At 43.4% G+C, this 16,334-nt stretch overlaps 2 protein-coding genes across 2 annotated transcripts; both read left to right on the top strand.

The window, feature by feature from the left end:
- The first annotated feature begins 4,895 nt into the window (after window positions 1-4,895).
- LOC149855140 (FAD-linked sulfhydryl oxidase ALR-like) lies at window positions 4,896-7,688 on the top strand. Its single transcript, XM_090024584.1, has 3 exons — window positions 4,896-5,288; window positions 6,165-6,364; window positions 7,526-7,688. The coding sequence occupies exons 1-3, from the start codon at window positions 4,896-4,898 to the stop codon at window positions 7,686-7,688; spliced, it is 756 nt and encodes a 251-aa protein (XP_089880710.1).
- A 1,308-nt stretch (window positions 7,689-8,996) lies between these two features.
- Window positions 8,997-14,121, top strand: LOC149855141 (FAD-linked sulfhydryl oxidase ALR-like). The gene is made up of 3 exons (XM_090024582.1): window positions 8,997-9,240; window positions 9,503-9,714; window positions 11,128-14,121. The coding sequence occupies exons 1-3, from the start codon at window positions 9,010-9,012 to the stop codon at window positions 11,288-11,290; spliced, it is 606 nt and encodes a 201-aa protein (XP_089880708.1). The 5' UTR covers window positions 8,997-9,009; the 3' UTR covers window positions 11,291-14,121.
- Window positions 14,122-16,334: the final 2,213 nt, after the last annotated feature.

Consider the following 16,334-nt stretch of genomic DNA (forward strand, 5'->3'; position numbering starts at 1 on the left):
AATACATAGAAATTGTAGAAGTAAAGCACTTTTAAAGGAATTGTTTTTATTATAATCCCAATCCTCAGAGTTGAACTTTTCTAGGAAAGCTCATGCAAATTGTTATCTGAGACAAACCAGTTTCTCCAGCCCTAATTAAATTAAGTATGTTCAGACCTTCTGTCACAGAGCACTTCCTCTAAAGAGGGGAAACTGCAGTGAGTGAGGAGCCCCAGCTGCTGGTTACCCGGGCAACTAGAGTGAGCTAGTGGCCCACACCTGCCAGCGGTCAGCTGACCGGAAGGGGCAGGGCCTGGCTCACATATAAATGCCAGGGCTGAAGCCAGGATGGCAGTTCCCTGCCAGCAGCCAAGCGGGAAGGAGCTCTCCTAGAGTAAGCAAAAGGGGAGAGGCCTAACTGCAGGTACAGCCCCCGAGACTAGTGAAGGACAAAGCACCCTGGGGTGGCTTGAATTATGTTCTAGCCCAGGGGCTTGTCTTCTGTTTGCTGTTTAAGATTGGTGGCTTGGGTGAGGCTATAAGGGGAAGGAGGAGGCCTCACAGGGGACCCACAGCAGCGTGAAGACCCCAGTGCCAGAGAGGGCACAGCATTGGGGGTGCACTGACCCCAGTGCCAGAGAGGTTGCAATGCAATACAGGGCTGCGGAGAGCCGAGGGAGGACCAGGAGGCCACATTATAACAAGGCCCAGACTGAACAACGTCAGTTCCATCTGCGAGGCTTGGGGCATGGTGAAGGGGTGGTTGGAGCCACGCATAGCCCATAAGGCTAGGGTGCCCTGAAACGCCCCTTGCAGAACGGGACCCACAAGGGGTCTGGGAGTCCATGAGGTCAGATATTACAGCAAACCGTGTCCAAGAGAATGTAAAGGCAGCCTCCTTTATTTTTATATATATATAAAAATAAAATTTTCCATCAAAGACATGGTGAGCGAGAATCGAGGGTGCCCATTGGGCCAACTTGGCATGGTAAGGGGGCCTTGGGGAGATCACAGCCATATTGCAGGACCCTACAAGTGGAAACCTTCCACTTCCCTATTGGTCTTCTTTGGTCAATCACTCAAGTCATTACCATCAGGAAAAGTTGCATAAAGAGGAGAAGATATAGGAAAAAATTTCAATTAAGGAAGCTTCCAGTTTTATGTCCCATTTGAATCCCATCTGGAGCTACTTTACAAACAGGCAGCCAGATGTATGGGAGATACAGGGGGAATCGGATAAGAAAAGTTTGACGTGACCTTCACGCAGCCCGAGACCAAAGACCTGAACCACTTTCCCTCAACTTCAGTGGGGCTGCTCTTTCCACTAAAATGCAAGATATTTGGATTATAATGTCTACTCCATTCTCCCTGGGGCAGCAGCAGTGTTCCCTGTCTATTGGTGAGACTCGCACCAGAATTTGGGTGTGTAAAGACAGCAGCAGCTCCAGCCTCCTTAGGGCCAAGCTGGAAATTACTCACTGAGGATTTCACATTTCACTCTGCTTCAAAAGCAGAAATAAGAAAGGCTCCCTTTTACTCAAGTTTGCAGGCACATGGGTACTCAGAGTATGTCAATGAGGTACTTCAGGGGATGTAGCAGTGTGATCTAATGAACAGAGCTGGCTGGGGAGCCTGAGTCCTACCCCTGGCTCTGCTACGAGCCTACTGTCTAACCTTGGGCAGGTTCCTTTGTGGTCAGATTCTCTGTCTACAAATGGGGATCATGCACCAAGCTGTTTAGCAAATACCATTTCTGCAGTGTTTTCCAAGTACTATTATTCCTTTTGCCCATACCTCCTTGGAAAACTGCTCGAGGCCACCGGCTTGACACCAAGTCAAAATCTGGCCCAATCTATATGCAAAGTTGCATCAATTTAATAGAAGAGGTTGATTTTTATACCAATTTGATTAAACCAGTGTTCAGTTACCAATTCTGTATCCCTTTGCTGTTAATGCTGGCCTCCTGCAGAAACGAGGCCTTCTAAATAGACTTCCCTGATATCGAATGATTCACAGAAATGTTATTATAATTTTTTCACCTAGCATGTGAAATGTTTTTCTAGACTCATTCCTTTTGCACTATTTCCTTGTTGATAATGACTTCACATGCATCTATGTGACTAATTATTAAGGCTGGCAAATTAATCCAGTAATATTTGAACACTTTCTAGCAACTGACTCAACAGCTTTGGGAAGAAAAATACTTGTGAAGTGAATAGAACATGATAACTTCCTACAGGTATTTTGTACCATCCTAAAGAACATAAAAGAAAACTTAAAAGAGAACTAATGCGCTGCTGGAGTTGTCTATGAGAGGGGTAAAAAAAAAAAACCCTAGAGGTAACGTTTTTTAAAGCATTTAAGTGTGCAGCCTGGAAATCTGGGTCTGGAGCTCCTAAATCAAGCGATTTTGAAAATTCTATTCTTTGTTCTCAATTCGATCCTATGATCTTCCTTTTTCCTGATTTTCATCCCTGACCTTATTTAAACCTCACTACAGCCCTGAACATTATATCATCCCTGCTATTATCCCCATTTCATTCATGGATTAATAAGCAGTTAGGAAGAGGGGCACCTATTCAACAGGATTCACCCAGGCCTGTCTTTTAAATATAATTATATAAATAATGGATGCCTTGTTGGCTACTTCCTGGTGTTTTGTGCAAGTTCTAAGCTACCGGCAATCATTAAATACAAGATCTCTAAATTACAGGGTTAAGTAAGTCTCATCAGGAGAGAGAATGCAGAAATAGGAGTCCCATTGTTATATGAAAATACTGTCCTTAAGTTCTTTTTTCAAAGCAAGAGTCCCCAGTGTGAGATATTCTGTGCCATGTCCCCAGTTGCAGGGAGCTCCTTAGATCAAACCCTGAGCCTCACACATTTGTACTGCAAGCTTTCACTAACCTACAGAGCCAATCAAAAAATAGACCAATGACAACGTTCCCCTGCAGAATACACTGATGCCGTGTAACACTTGCGATGGATTCTCTCCCTTTTTCTTTAGCATTTCCAGTCCTGATCAGGATATATCCCTCTGTTCCATCTAAAAGCAACCTTGTTTAATATGCCATAAACCCATAGTCCCAGACCAACTGGCTTCCAAGAAAGAGCATGGAGAGAACGTCACTTGTTTCATGGTCAGACAACATAGCAGTGGCAGTGCCCTGCTGGCTGAAAGATCATGAAAGGAAACTTGCAAGGATCCAACATTATTATGGTTACCAAATAAAGCACAAAACCTAAAAAAAATGAGATGGAGACCAACAAGAAAGGGAACACAGTATAAAATCATGTTTAAAATTCATTATTTAAAAGCAGTAAGATATTAATAAGAAAAGAATTATTATTACCCTTTTGCATAGCTATGACTAATTCATTTATGGTCTGTAAACAGCTTTACTTTCTTTAATTAATCCTCAGGTTATCCAATGCAAGATACCTTTGAATGAGGTATCAAGTCTATCCAAAAGATTAGGAAATACAAGGGGAAAGTCTGTCCTGACCTATGCCTGGTACAATGCAAGCTGTCAGTAGAAGAGGTTCTTTCACATCAAGAAAGAATTAAGTTCACAGAGCTTAAGGGTCCCACCCAAAGACACGCTGTGAGTCAGTGACAGAGCTGGGAATGGACTGAAGGCCAGTCTGCTGTTCTCTTTAGAAAACTACAGTCTTATGTGGAACACATTTAAGTGTTTATCTTCAATTGAATTCAAGAACCTTCTATTTCTCGAGAGACAAAGGTAAGTTTCCTGTTTCCAACTGGAACCTTTAAGATCCATTTCCAGGCCACCACAATGCACTGACCCCACTCTTCCAATCTCAAGAAAAATGAACCAGTATGTCTGCAGTCAGTTACTACTGTTTTCTGGGCTGATTAAAAGAGGAATCTCTGGAGCAACAGACAGCACAAAGGAAAAAGTTGGCTGCAACCTTTTCTCTCACATATGCCTCACCCTATTTCAGACAAATTAATCATATTTGCATGTTTTCATTCTTATTGAAAAAAATATAATAGACCAGGAAGCAGAAAGACTACATTACTACTACATTGCTGGAGATCTCTTTAACCTAGAGGCATCCCTTCCTGTTGTTAATTACCATAATGCTAAACAGTTGAACACTCTTGGGAATTCCCATACGGTTGCCCCTCTTTAAGGAAAAAGAAAAAAATGTACTGACTGTTTATCTGATCTCTAGATTTAAAAAAAAAGAACAAACACCATCAGAAACACCTACACTGCAATCTGCCTTTAGGCAAAACACCCATAATAAAACTTATTTTATTATCCTCTGTTTTATGCCTGGAATTTTCAGACCCGATTGTCTACAAGGCATCTAATCACTTTGTGTCTCCCCCCAGATCGGCTAGCTGGGTGTCTCCTTTCTTAGTACCAACCAATAAACTTACCTACAAAACTGTAACCATAAAAAGGGAGGTTAGGTGGGGACTCCTTTAAAAAAATCAGGACCAGAGCCTGAGATCATAGCTTATGAGTCCAGCTCCAGGCACTAGGAAAAGATATGGATCTGGCAGAATCAAAACTCCATCTGCCCCAATTGCCTGTACTGTCACCTGCTTGGAACTTTTAGTTCTGGCCAATAAAGCCATTGGCTTTCTTAAAGGGGCACTCTGATGTCACTGGGCTCTGTATGACATGATCATTACATTTCACATTGGGTTGCCACAGTGTCTGAGGCTCAGGGCTTTGCAAGGAAGGCTATATGAGAGTCACACTAAAGCTATATTGTCCTGGCTGGACTGAGGGTGTTTTATTAGTGAATTTATCACATTGTTTCCTTTGCCTAGAGGATGTGAAGAAGAAGAAAAGGCAGACACTTATTTCATGCTCTAAATAATAGTGTCCCCAGTGGGAGACTTGCCTTGCGGCCTCCAAACTCGGAATCTGTCTCCAATGGCACCACTGCATCAGGCCAAGCCCAAGAAGAAAACCCACCTATTACTGGTGTTTTATTGGAAAAAAAAACAGCAAGAAAAGAAGCCACCTTCTCCTCCCAGTGTTCCTTCTGAGCTTTCAGATTCTTCTAGCCATACTGATATTGCTGCCCCTAGCAGCTGGGCTGGGTTGGATGCACAGGGTCAACCAAAACCAGAAGTGCCCTGCAAGAAGAAACGCAACACGTCTTCCACCTCTACAGCTATGGACCACCAAGCTCGGAATGCTCTCCTCATGGGAGGCCCATTTATTGTGGCCAAGAATCAGTCCAGGAGGAAAGACTGCCATGTCTGCAAGAGCTCAAAGAAAAGGAAACAAGGGAAGAGGAAGAGGTTGGGCTCAGCAGACAAGGTAAGGGCAACTCAGTGTGGAAGGCAGGAATGGTTAAGTGGACAGGGAATTTTTTCTCAATACCACCCATGAATGGTGGGGGACAGATGAGTAATGTTCCTCTAGGTAAAACAGAGGGAAAGAGGACTAATTGGCCTATGGAAATAGTTGTGGACAGCCATTTTCCCGAGAAGCAGACAAAAAGAGTGTAGGAAGGAATGGCTGATGGGATGGGCAGGGATCATCAACCCTAAGGAACTCACTGGAATTACCAGTAGGTGGCAAAGGAGGATAGGAATGGATGCTGGGCCCCCACATAGAAAATAGGCTTTTTGTATCCACAGACAGTATGTCATATCTTTATAGATGTTGTAAAATACAAAGCATGGGTCTATAAGCTTCCATAAGAGTCACTCCCTGATTTCAGTTAATATGTGAAGTGCACACAGCTTATGGAAATCACAGCTCCATAAACCTCAAGTGGTTTATGCCCCCCCAGTGGCTGATGACCAAGCTGAAACTGCCTACAACTTCCAACCTGATCCTAAGCAGCTGTTCCTATTAACTCTTGTCTTCGTCTTCCCCCATTGTTAATACATTGAACATCTTCCCTTAAAAACTACCAGATTCATTTTTCCTTACTTGCAGACCCTCAAGGCGACTTTGACCTTTTTCCAGAGAGTGAGCCCTATTTTTCTTCCCCTTCAGAATCCCTGATAAGATCTGTGGAACCCTCAGCTTAATTTCACTGATAAAACAGATATGCTGTGGAGTTTGAAATGTCATTCCCCATTAGCATGAGGCTAGCCTAGAAATGAGCTAGGTAAGCTAAGTGGAAAGGGCTGTTCTACCACAGTCCTAACATGCTTGTAAAACATTTGACTTTCCTGACCCCAGAATAGGAAGAAAGTACAAGCTTCAGAGTGTCCACTCAACACAGAAGAACTGGGGCGAAATGTGTGGGCTTTCCTTCACACCATGGCAGCATATTACCCAGATGAGCCCAGCAATGATCAGCGGCTTGATATGACTCAGTTCATTGACTTACTTAGCAAGTTTTATCCCTGTGAAAAGTGTGCAAAAAACCTAAGGAACAGGTGAGCCACAGACTTGAATGTAATTACATTTGTTTAAACATTATACCTTAAGTTAACCAGTGCAATCCTGTTAATACACAAGCCTCAACACAACCTTGGTGAGCTGGCTTCAGAACTCTGTCAGTATAAACTGCAAGTTGCTTTCCCAGAGGTGCAAATACTGTTTAGTTATTTCTACATGTTATATTCTACCTGTAATGCTGGTACAGCATGTCATGAGTAAGACGCAACAACCAAGGTACTGAAGTCTCCTTTCAAAAGAAGGTTAGAAATAAAGTTTAGAAATGTGTGTGTGGGGAAATTCTGTTACTCATTAAAAAAAACAAACCCTCCACTAGCAAGTGATACTGTCCTTGCTTTTTAGTTGGTTTCAGTTTTTTATAATTAATGACTAAATTATATAGAATACACACATTCTGGATACTTGAAAGCCTGTGCCCTTGGTGCCAATGACTTTTGTTTTAAAAAAACGGTCTCTATCTAACAAGTAAAAGAATTGATAGCCCTAATGTAATCACCATAAAGCAGTAAACAGTTAAGCAATAACTGTCAATATATATTCCTTCATTTAGAAAGCAGTTATATATGCCCTAACTTGGAACTCATTCATTACACACACTGCAAACTGTATTGTATTTTTCTGATATCATTAACAATCACAACTGGGCTCGGTGCTTTCTAAACCCAGATGAAAACTTAGTTCCTGGCAGACAAGTACATGAAACCAACAAGGACAGGGTTGTATTTCGGAGAGGGAGACTGGTTTTCAAAGACTAAGTTACAAGATGCTTGAAACATCAGCTAAATGTGATTCAAAAAAAGTTTCTTCTGAAAGAAAGCTGGTCAATAGGGATTTTATGGCATTAGAGAGCACTGGAGCAATTTGCTCCAGGAGTATTCAGCTTTGTTCAATTGGAAATAAATGGCATCAATAACTTGTCAGAAGCTTGAAGAGCTAAAAAAAAAAAAATTGCAAGAACCCCCACAATTACTATTATTAGTTATTAATATGAAGGCTTGGCTTATGAAGGAGGCAGGTATTTGCATGATATGTTCCCATCTTGAGTTCAGCACGCTCAGATAGCCATTTCTTGTCTAGGGAGTGAAACTAGTGATTCTGGACTGAAGTAAATAGTATGTGATTATTTTCTGTCTCTGTAGATTAAACACAAAAAAGCCAGATACCAGCAGCAGAAAGAAGCTATGCCAATGGCTATGTCTTCTTCACAATGAAGTGAATGAAATGTTGGGAAAACCCCAGTTCAACTGCTCCCACGTAGATGAACGCTGGCGAGAAGGCTGGGAGGATGGTTCGTGTAACTAGGGCATGGAGACACCATGGGAAATAAGATCAATGTTACTATGATTCAAATACAATAAGAACTGAACTGGGTGCATATTTTTAAAAATGATAGAAGTGAACATGTTTGTGTGCACATCTAACACATCTGCAAAAAATAAAGAGGCTTCCTACTCTCATCTGTGATTCACAGGAATCTGATCCCTACCCCCTGTAAATTCTTAGGGGATGACATCAGTGCTTAATGTTTAATGGGCCAGTCACAGAAGAAAACAAAGGTTTGTCAGAGCAAACATTTACCCCTTCTGTTCCCTTTTACATAGTCTTCATTCCACATCATTAAAATCATTGATATAAAGGGTTAGGCCACAATCCTGAAAACACTTTTGTGTGACCCAAACCATAATCCCATTGGCATCGAAATAATTTAGATGCATAAATGCTTGCAGAAAGAAGCAAAACTGTCAGTGACGTCTCTTCATGGCTACAAAGGTTTTACTTCACTTTTTTTTTTTTAAAAGTCCCTCTTTTCTCTTTGGCCTCTCGCTACTGAAAAACAGGCATTGGCCTCCATAGGCTTTTTGCACTGTTAAAATAAGTTCCCTCAGTCAGGTACAAAACCCCCAGTCATCAATGGGCACCTTTGCAAGGACTTCAGCAAGCTCTGCAACAGGCCCTACAGAATGAAACGCTGCATGGCTAAAGAGCTGTAAGAAACCCACAGGCTAAGGAGGCCCCTGGCCAACCTTCTGCGACCTTATTAGGCTCAGATCTCCTCATTTCTTTCCTTCCTTTGGTCTCTGCATGAAGGGAGGAAAGCTAGCCATCACAATACAGTGGCAAGAAGGTGCACGGCCCCCGCAAGCTTCCCCTGGGGGTCTCTGAAGGTGAAGGAAAACCTGAAGCACAAAACTCCCAGATTAGGAGTTGTTTGCAGGCCCCTGTCAGCTGTGGGTGCGTGGGGTCAGCTCTGGTGCAGCTGGAGTCCAGGGGGAGAGAGGGACCAGTGCTAGCCCCTTACCAGACAGGGGGAAGCCTTAGGTTCTCCCAGAAGCTCTTCTTCCCCTCCCTCATTCTCAGTTCTGAGGCACCAAGCCACCTCCTCGGCCACCCGACCCAACATGCTTTGCGGTTCCAAGATGGCGTCAGGCAGACCAGACACCCGGCCCAACATGCTTTGCGGTTCCAAGATGGCGGCAGGCAACCCAGCCATCCTGGCCCAACATGCTTTGCGGTTCCAAGATGGCGGCAGGCAACCTAGCCTTCCTGGCCCAACATGCTTTGCAGTTCCAAGAGTGGGACGGGCAATCTGGCCACCCGGCCCAACATGCTTTGCGGTTCCAAGATGGCGACAGGCAGCCCGGACATCCGGCCCAGCATGCTTAGCGGTTCTAAGATGGCGGCGCCCAGCGAAAGCCGGAGTGGCCCGGCGACAGCCGCTTTCCCCTTCACCCTGCTCGGGGCCGGAACCGGAGCCGGAGCCGCGGAGCATGCCGCGAAGAAGCCGTGCCGGGCCTGCACGGATTTCAAGAGCTGGATCCGGGAGCAGCGGAAGCAGGCGGCTGCAGCCCCCGGGGTGAGGGCCCTCAGGCAGGCCTGGGCTCTTATCTCCTCCCTTAAGCCACCCCCTAATTATGGGGCTGTGGGGCGGGAATGGGCTCCCGGTTCTGCTGTCAGGCTGGAGGGGTGGAAGGAGGGGGCAAGGGTTGGTTTAATCAGCTGGTTTCCGGAAGCCCCCCAAATTGAATGGGTAATAGGAATGTGATGTGCATGGGACCCGTTTCAAGGGGTTTTGCTTTTCTGCTTTTGAATTAATAGCTACTCTCTCCCTGACCCAGGAAGCGAGCGTTGACGAGGAAAAGGAGCAGCCTCCAAATTGTCCTTTAGATAGAGAGGAGCTGGGGAGAAGCACGTGGTCTGTCCTTCACACGATGGCGGCGTACTACCCAGACCACCCCACCAGTATGCAGCAGCAAGAGATGACCCAGTTCATCAACCTGTTTTCTAAGTTTTATCCATGTGATGAATGTGCAGAGGATCTGAGGGAAAGGTGAGTTGTATTTTATCGATGCATCAGCAGGAAAGAGGCCAGTGTAAAATCCTGAGGTCCTGTCGCTCCAGTGGCATGAAGTCATTCACTTTTCCAATGCTTGTTCTTCATATCTGTTACATATTGTAAAAAATGAGTGAGTTGTTCAGGGATTGAGTCAATCAAGGATGCACACGGTCTCAAGACCGACAAGCTTGAACAGCCCTATACCTCTCAAAACTACATAAAGGAGTTCTGTATATTTGGTGGTTCAAATCCACTTGCTAGCAACACCATGCAGCTATCTCACAGTGTATGGTAAATGAGTTAGTTGTTGGATCATGGCCTAGCTTTCAGTGGGCAACTGCCTACTCCACAAAAACACTTCTAGTAATGGTCCCACGTTACCAGTCTTGGCAGAGGGGCCAAGAGCCAAATGGTGTGTGGTACTTGGTAACATCTTCAAGTCTTGGTACTGCCAACAGTGCATTTGGTTTGAGACTTATGTTTTGTGTGATAAACTTTAAACCTTTGATATCAAACATTTCAACAATCCTGACCAACTTCGAGATACAAACCACATGGAGCAGTATATAGAGTGTTTGAATGCTTCTTTCATAAGGTGCTTCAAGATTCAGAACAGGGCTTCTTATTGTAAAGGGAGGTAAAACAAAACCAACACCTTCTGTCTTGTATGAAACTCTTCCAGCAGTGTTTTCAGGGCTTTGGTATGGGTTCCAATTTATCATGATTACTGGATGCATAATGCAGAATCTGTAATTACCAATTAAAATGTGTCATTGTAGAAATGAAGTTGATCTTTTTTCATCTCATAAAATTCCTCCTCCATATGACTTAAATAATCAGCTACATTAATGGAGATGAGTAGAAGGAATAGCTCTAAACTTGAATAAAGCTAGTGTATATTCTGTCTGCTAGAGAACAGACCTGCCTCTCCTATAATGCCAAGCTAATTTCTTATCCACAAATGGAACAATATAAAACAAAGAAGGGCAGTTTGAAAATTAGTTACTAACTTAGTTGAAAGGAGCCAAACATGGAAAATCAGCTCAGTAACATTTGTCAAGAAGTTCTTTCTTTTCAGAATATTCACAAACCTGGTTACTTTGTGTTTTGCCATGGATTAGCTGCTTGATTAGTACCTAATTTGGAATATCATTGATAGGGGACTAGAAATTTCTGGACTCCACATGACTTGCATAAAACCAATGCAGCTTCAAGTATCTTCATATTTAACGGGGAGCTGCAATCCACAGTGAATACAGATCTCAGTTTGCAGGGCTCTGTGAGACATGTCTTGAACTAATGGATGAGAGGGGCTCAGGCCATCAGCAAGCCACACCTCTGCTTTGGAAGACTGAAATCAGTGACTGTAAAGAAGTAAACAGCATTTGATTCCTCTTCCCTCTGCAGATTACGTACAAACCAGCCCGACACCAGCAGCAGAAATAACTTATCCCAGTGGTTTTGCCTACTTCATAATGACGTGAACAGGAAATTAGGGAAGTCTGAATTTGACTGCTCCAGGGTGGATGAACGCTGGCGAGACGGCTGGAAAGATGGTAGCTGTGATTAATCTGTAGAGACTGCCCTGGAAAGCAGACGGACCAATTCTAACATAAGACTCATCCCCCGGGTGAAATCATCATGAAGAGATGTGTGTAAATATATTTGTGTGTGTGTGGTTGACATAGTTTATGGTAAAAAGATGGCTGCTACTTTTATCTCATCCCAACAGCATCTTGATTTAGGAGTGACTAATTTTACATCGTCATGTATCTTCTGGGACTGGACCTTCAATTGTAGAAACTGTCAGAAACCTGGCAAATTCAAGCAAAGTTGCTGATGCAACTTGTAGAAAGAAAAAGGTCTTGGCATTTCCTTAGTTTTGGGGGCACCTTGTGGCCACTGTTGCCTTTTCCATCCCCTGTTCAAGCCTCTCTCCTTTTGGCAAGTGCCTTTCTCCTTCACTCTGTCATTTCAGCTGCTGTGCTGGTCCAATGATGGGTAGTTTGACTGCTGGTTCATGAGTCCTCCTGTGTTTTGTGCCAGCCATGTAGTCCTTCATCTTCTCTTCAGTAATCTCCTATGAGCTATTGTGTGTTCACACTGTTTAACTACTAACTCATCTACCTTCACACTCACTTGCTAAAAGCCTCAAGACAAGAAAATTTTATGTAAATATTAAAATATCAGAACTCAGGACTTTATTCCCAGCCATAACAATTATCCTCTTTTTCTACATTCTTTTGTCTAAACTTGTAGAGCCCCACTTTGAGGCAAGAGGGTACTGCAGGAAGAAAAATGTATATAAACTCTTTGTCTAGCTAAAATGTAAATGCTTTATGACTTGTTTGTTCATTTATTTATTTTTTTTAACTCAGGTGAGTTCCATAGGACAAGTCCTACTGAACCAGCTCTTTAGAAATAAGTATTTATTTTTTGTCTCTAAACTCTTGTGGTTCACAGACACCATTCCTATGACATGACTGGAAGAGTCGGATAACTGGTCGTAATGAAGCCTACTCAAGTTTGCTTTATGTATAGGATTCGTTAAAACAGTGTATGTGTTCTGAGATCCTTTGAGTAATTGTTGACTTGCCTGGTATGGTGGTATTACCCTGAAGGTGAAATTCCTTCTGTAGACTAGAGGGACTTGCACAGAAGCCTATGCAGCATTTGAATCTTGCTTAAGGCTTACATTAGAGTCTTAAGTACCAAATGTACTGTGAACTCAAAATGGTGTGTAGGGTATACTTCACCTTTAGAAACTGGCCAATTCCATACTGAATATTGTGCCTGTAGGTTGGCTGTACTGTATCAGTATGTTCCTGGGGTTTGTGCACTTGAATTTCAGGTGCAAGTGAAATAGAAACATAAATAATATAAGCAACCTGGCTTTTCTTAGACTATGGCTCTGTAAAATTATGTCAGAGTTATTTCAAGTTATTGATATTAGAATATGATTCTTTCTCCTTTTTTTAGATGTATAATAAATATAATTGCATTTCTGGGTTCTAGTTGTTCCAATGACCTTGTGCAAACTGTTACAATATCAGTATTTTTCCTTGTGTATTTTCTTCTGATGCTTCTAATTGTATTTCTTCTTTGGGGGGCGGGGATTGTGAGCTTCCTACATGCATTTATTTCATGGACTACTTTATCTGCCCTGCGAGGTATGAATGTAGACTGGGATTTGCACAGAAACTTTAATGGGGGACATCACTACAAATTAAGGTATTGGGATTCTGATATTATCTGTTAGTAAACCTTTGACCCTAATGTTGTGGTGCTAGGGTCTTGTTGGTAAGTACTTAACCAGCCAAAGCTTTGGGAAGATGTTTGGCTGATGTATAACACTCTCATGTCATATGAAGGCAAACCTGTTAAAAATATATATATATATATCAGGAAAGATTTTATGTTTAGTTAAGTAGCATCCAGTTCGTGGTATGTTGTTTTACTCCTCAGTACTGTTCTGTAATTGAACTGAAGCTTGATTTCATACCATCTTTATGATTTAACTGAATTAAGACTTTGGGATTTTTGTCCAGCTAATAAAATGCCATTGAGATCTCTCTTGGTGCATGTTCCGCTACGTGAAATAAATAAATTCCAACCCATTTTGATCAACAAATTGTACAACAGAATGTAATACTTAGGTTAGTGTGAAATTCATCCCTTTGCAGGAATAGTCTAGGCACCACTTACATCCCGCTTGGGCTTGATCTAAACTATAAAGTTCTGCTGACAGAGCTGTGTCATCCAAGAGCACCAAATTGTGCTGGAGAAGATCACATCCCCAGCTGACATGGGTGTGCCAGCAAGACCCTGGTGGAGACACAGCTATGCCAGTAGAAGAGTGCTTATGTCATGCGGGAAGAATGTGTAACTATGCAGACAGAAATAGCTTTCTGCCTCATGTGTTGGCTATCCTGCAGCTATGCCAGCATACCTATGCTGGTGGAAGCCTTGGGAGGTTGACAATTCCTGAAGTCCTTAAAATAGCATTTCAAGACTGCCTCTATTGATAACCAATCAGCAAATTCTGGCTACAAGTATATTAATAGGACAAATAGTAGCTGCACCATGTGGCTACCAGCTAACAGTTGCAGATGTTTGTATTCTCTGCTTTTCTCTTATGTTTACATCTTACAGCTTAGATCTATCTTGTTTTCTCAGGTGTGATCTTAGACCTGGGGGCTGGAGGGCAATGCTGCTCTGGTTAGAGCAAATCAGAAGCGTTGACCTTATTTATATAATTTCTTTAAGATGTTTCTAGCTGTGTATTAAGGAAAAATGCATGCAATCCCTTATCTTCTGTGCCCACAGTGCTTTAGTTTTGAGACTATCTGTATGCAAATCTTTTTCCTATTGATATCACACTAATAAAGCCAACAAGTTCCTCTCTGATTTCTCTGGTCCATGTGGCTTTACCAAAAGAACAGATGTCCTGACAATGCTACTATGTCATTGTCTGACCTTGGTCAGCTCACCTAACCTGTGCATTTGGATCCCAATCTGAGACAAGGCAGATGGAGTTAAACCCACTTTTAAGATTTACTGGGAGGCATCAATAATTATAGAAATGCCATTAGTGCCTGTCACTCACCAAGTTCTGTGGGCATGGGGAATTTAAAGCACTTCTTGAGATCAGAGCCTGTGTCAGTTTGTGTACCATTGCAACAGCTGAAACCTGGTTGAACTCCAGCAGAAAGGCAGCCAGAGCTTTCACCCACAGGGGCTTTTGTGGCCCATTGAAGGGGAACAGTCACATTGGCTACATGAACACTCACAGCCTTAAACTCCCTAGAGCAGCTGCTAGCAGGGGGGGCTCCTTCCCTTTAATATGACTGACCGCCAGGAGGGGAGACAGGGTCAGGAGAGGCAGGCAGTCCCTAAGGAACTCATCTGATGCAATTCCAATGCTGCTTCTGTGTAATAAGCACCTGACTTGCCCTTACCTCCACAAATCACTTATTGTTCTTGCTGGCATGTTTGCACTCGCAACTGATTATTCCTGGTTGCAAAGAGCAGTGAGCAACAAGGGAATCACCTGACTCATGAATGAGGTTGCTGTGCCTCCCCTTGCCAGCAAACAACCATGCAGCTGCTGACGGAAGCATTGCTGAGGATGTATGTCTAATATTTTCCCAAGGATAAGCCGTTCTCATGTACCTTTTAGGTGTAAATGTTCACCTTCACTCTCAAGACGCATGGGAGTAACGGTATGCATGGATTTCCCTCCCCCCCCGCCCCCATACATCGCTCTTAGGCAATGTGTAGAGCCTCCTCTTCCCTAGTACAGTTTTGTTTTGTCCACCCAATGCTGTCAGCTGCCAGCTCTGTTGGTGCTTGAGACTTGAAGGGATGGATTTGTCTGACCTTTTCTTTAATGTCAGTGCGGGTTTGCTGGCTTAGAGGAGAGCAGTATAAACTGCCCCATCACTCTGGGCAGAGACTGCTGTTAAAGGTATCTTTGCAGGTAGTCAGTCATTAGTCCCTCAGTGGAGACTCATCAAGGTAGTCAAGCCCTGGAATGTGCCCACTGGGATTGAAAACATCAGCTTGCATATATCAATCACCCAATTGCTACAAAGGAGCAGAGCTCTGGTTACTGCCAACCTGGTTGCACTTGCATCAGTATGTATATGCCATTTCCAAGTACTTGTGCCATGCTTTCTATGATTCCTCTCCAGGTTTCCTGAAGCAAAGGATAACCAGCTTGCCATCTCCCTGCTTTGATACTGTTCTTCCTCCCCTCGCTATATGACAATCCTGCCAGCATATATTGGATTATTAAAGTCTAGCAAAGCAGAAGATGAAGATAACACAGCGCCATGAGCTGTGATCAAGACTGGTAGGCTTCATAGAAATCTTCTCCAGAACACACTGCATCCAGCCAACCTGGCCCAGTGATTAGATCAGGGATATGGTAATCAGGACTCTTGGGTTCTTTTCCTGACTCCTACCGCCTTTTAGTTTGCTTGCTGCTAAAGAGTACACTCCAGAGGTACAAAGTACTGTGCCTGTGGACACTTGTTTTTCTTTGGTGGAGGCTTCCAAGCACACCCAACTCTGATCCCAGTTTTTTTCCTTATGTGTTACAGTATCTCACTTTCCCCCCCATTGCCCCTTTGGCTCATAGGAACCTTTTTGAGACTTTTGGTTCTGTGCCAGCTCCCCAGGAAAGTTCTTTTGCATCCCAGTGAAGTAGCCGCTAGAGGGCAACAGAACATCTGTTTCATTGACTTCTCCATTTCTTTGTCAGGCTTTCAGATTAGAAGAGCCGAGTCAGAGGATTTATATCTGCTCCTAGTCCCCTTCCTACGCATAGGAGGAAGGGTAATGCAGGTCACCTCAATTACTTTTCAAGCCCAGGGCACATTGATCTTAACCCTGGCTCTGTGGTTACCCAGGACATGTGCTGTTCTTTTGACTGTTAGCTTTACAGGCCTGCAGTGAGAAGAAGGTTATTTGTCTGCCCATGGCTGAAATCTGTACTCAGCAACACAGTGAAACACCACCTGGGTGCAGAGGGGTGGGCATGTGTTTATATCAGTACACCTGCTTCTTGATGTTCCTGGCACAAATTCCCAGTGTATGGGACAATCCAGGTG

The sequence above is a fragment of the Crocodylus siamensis genome, chromosome 12, assembly GCF_052110815.1.
Source record: "Crocodylus siamensis isolate JL-2025a chromosome 12, ASM5211081v1, whole genome shotgun sequence".
Lineage (NCBI taxonomy): Eukaryota > Metazoa > Chordata > Crocodylia > Crocodylidae > Crocodylus > Crocodylus siamensis.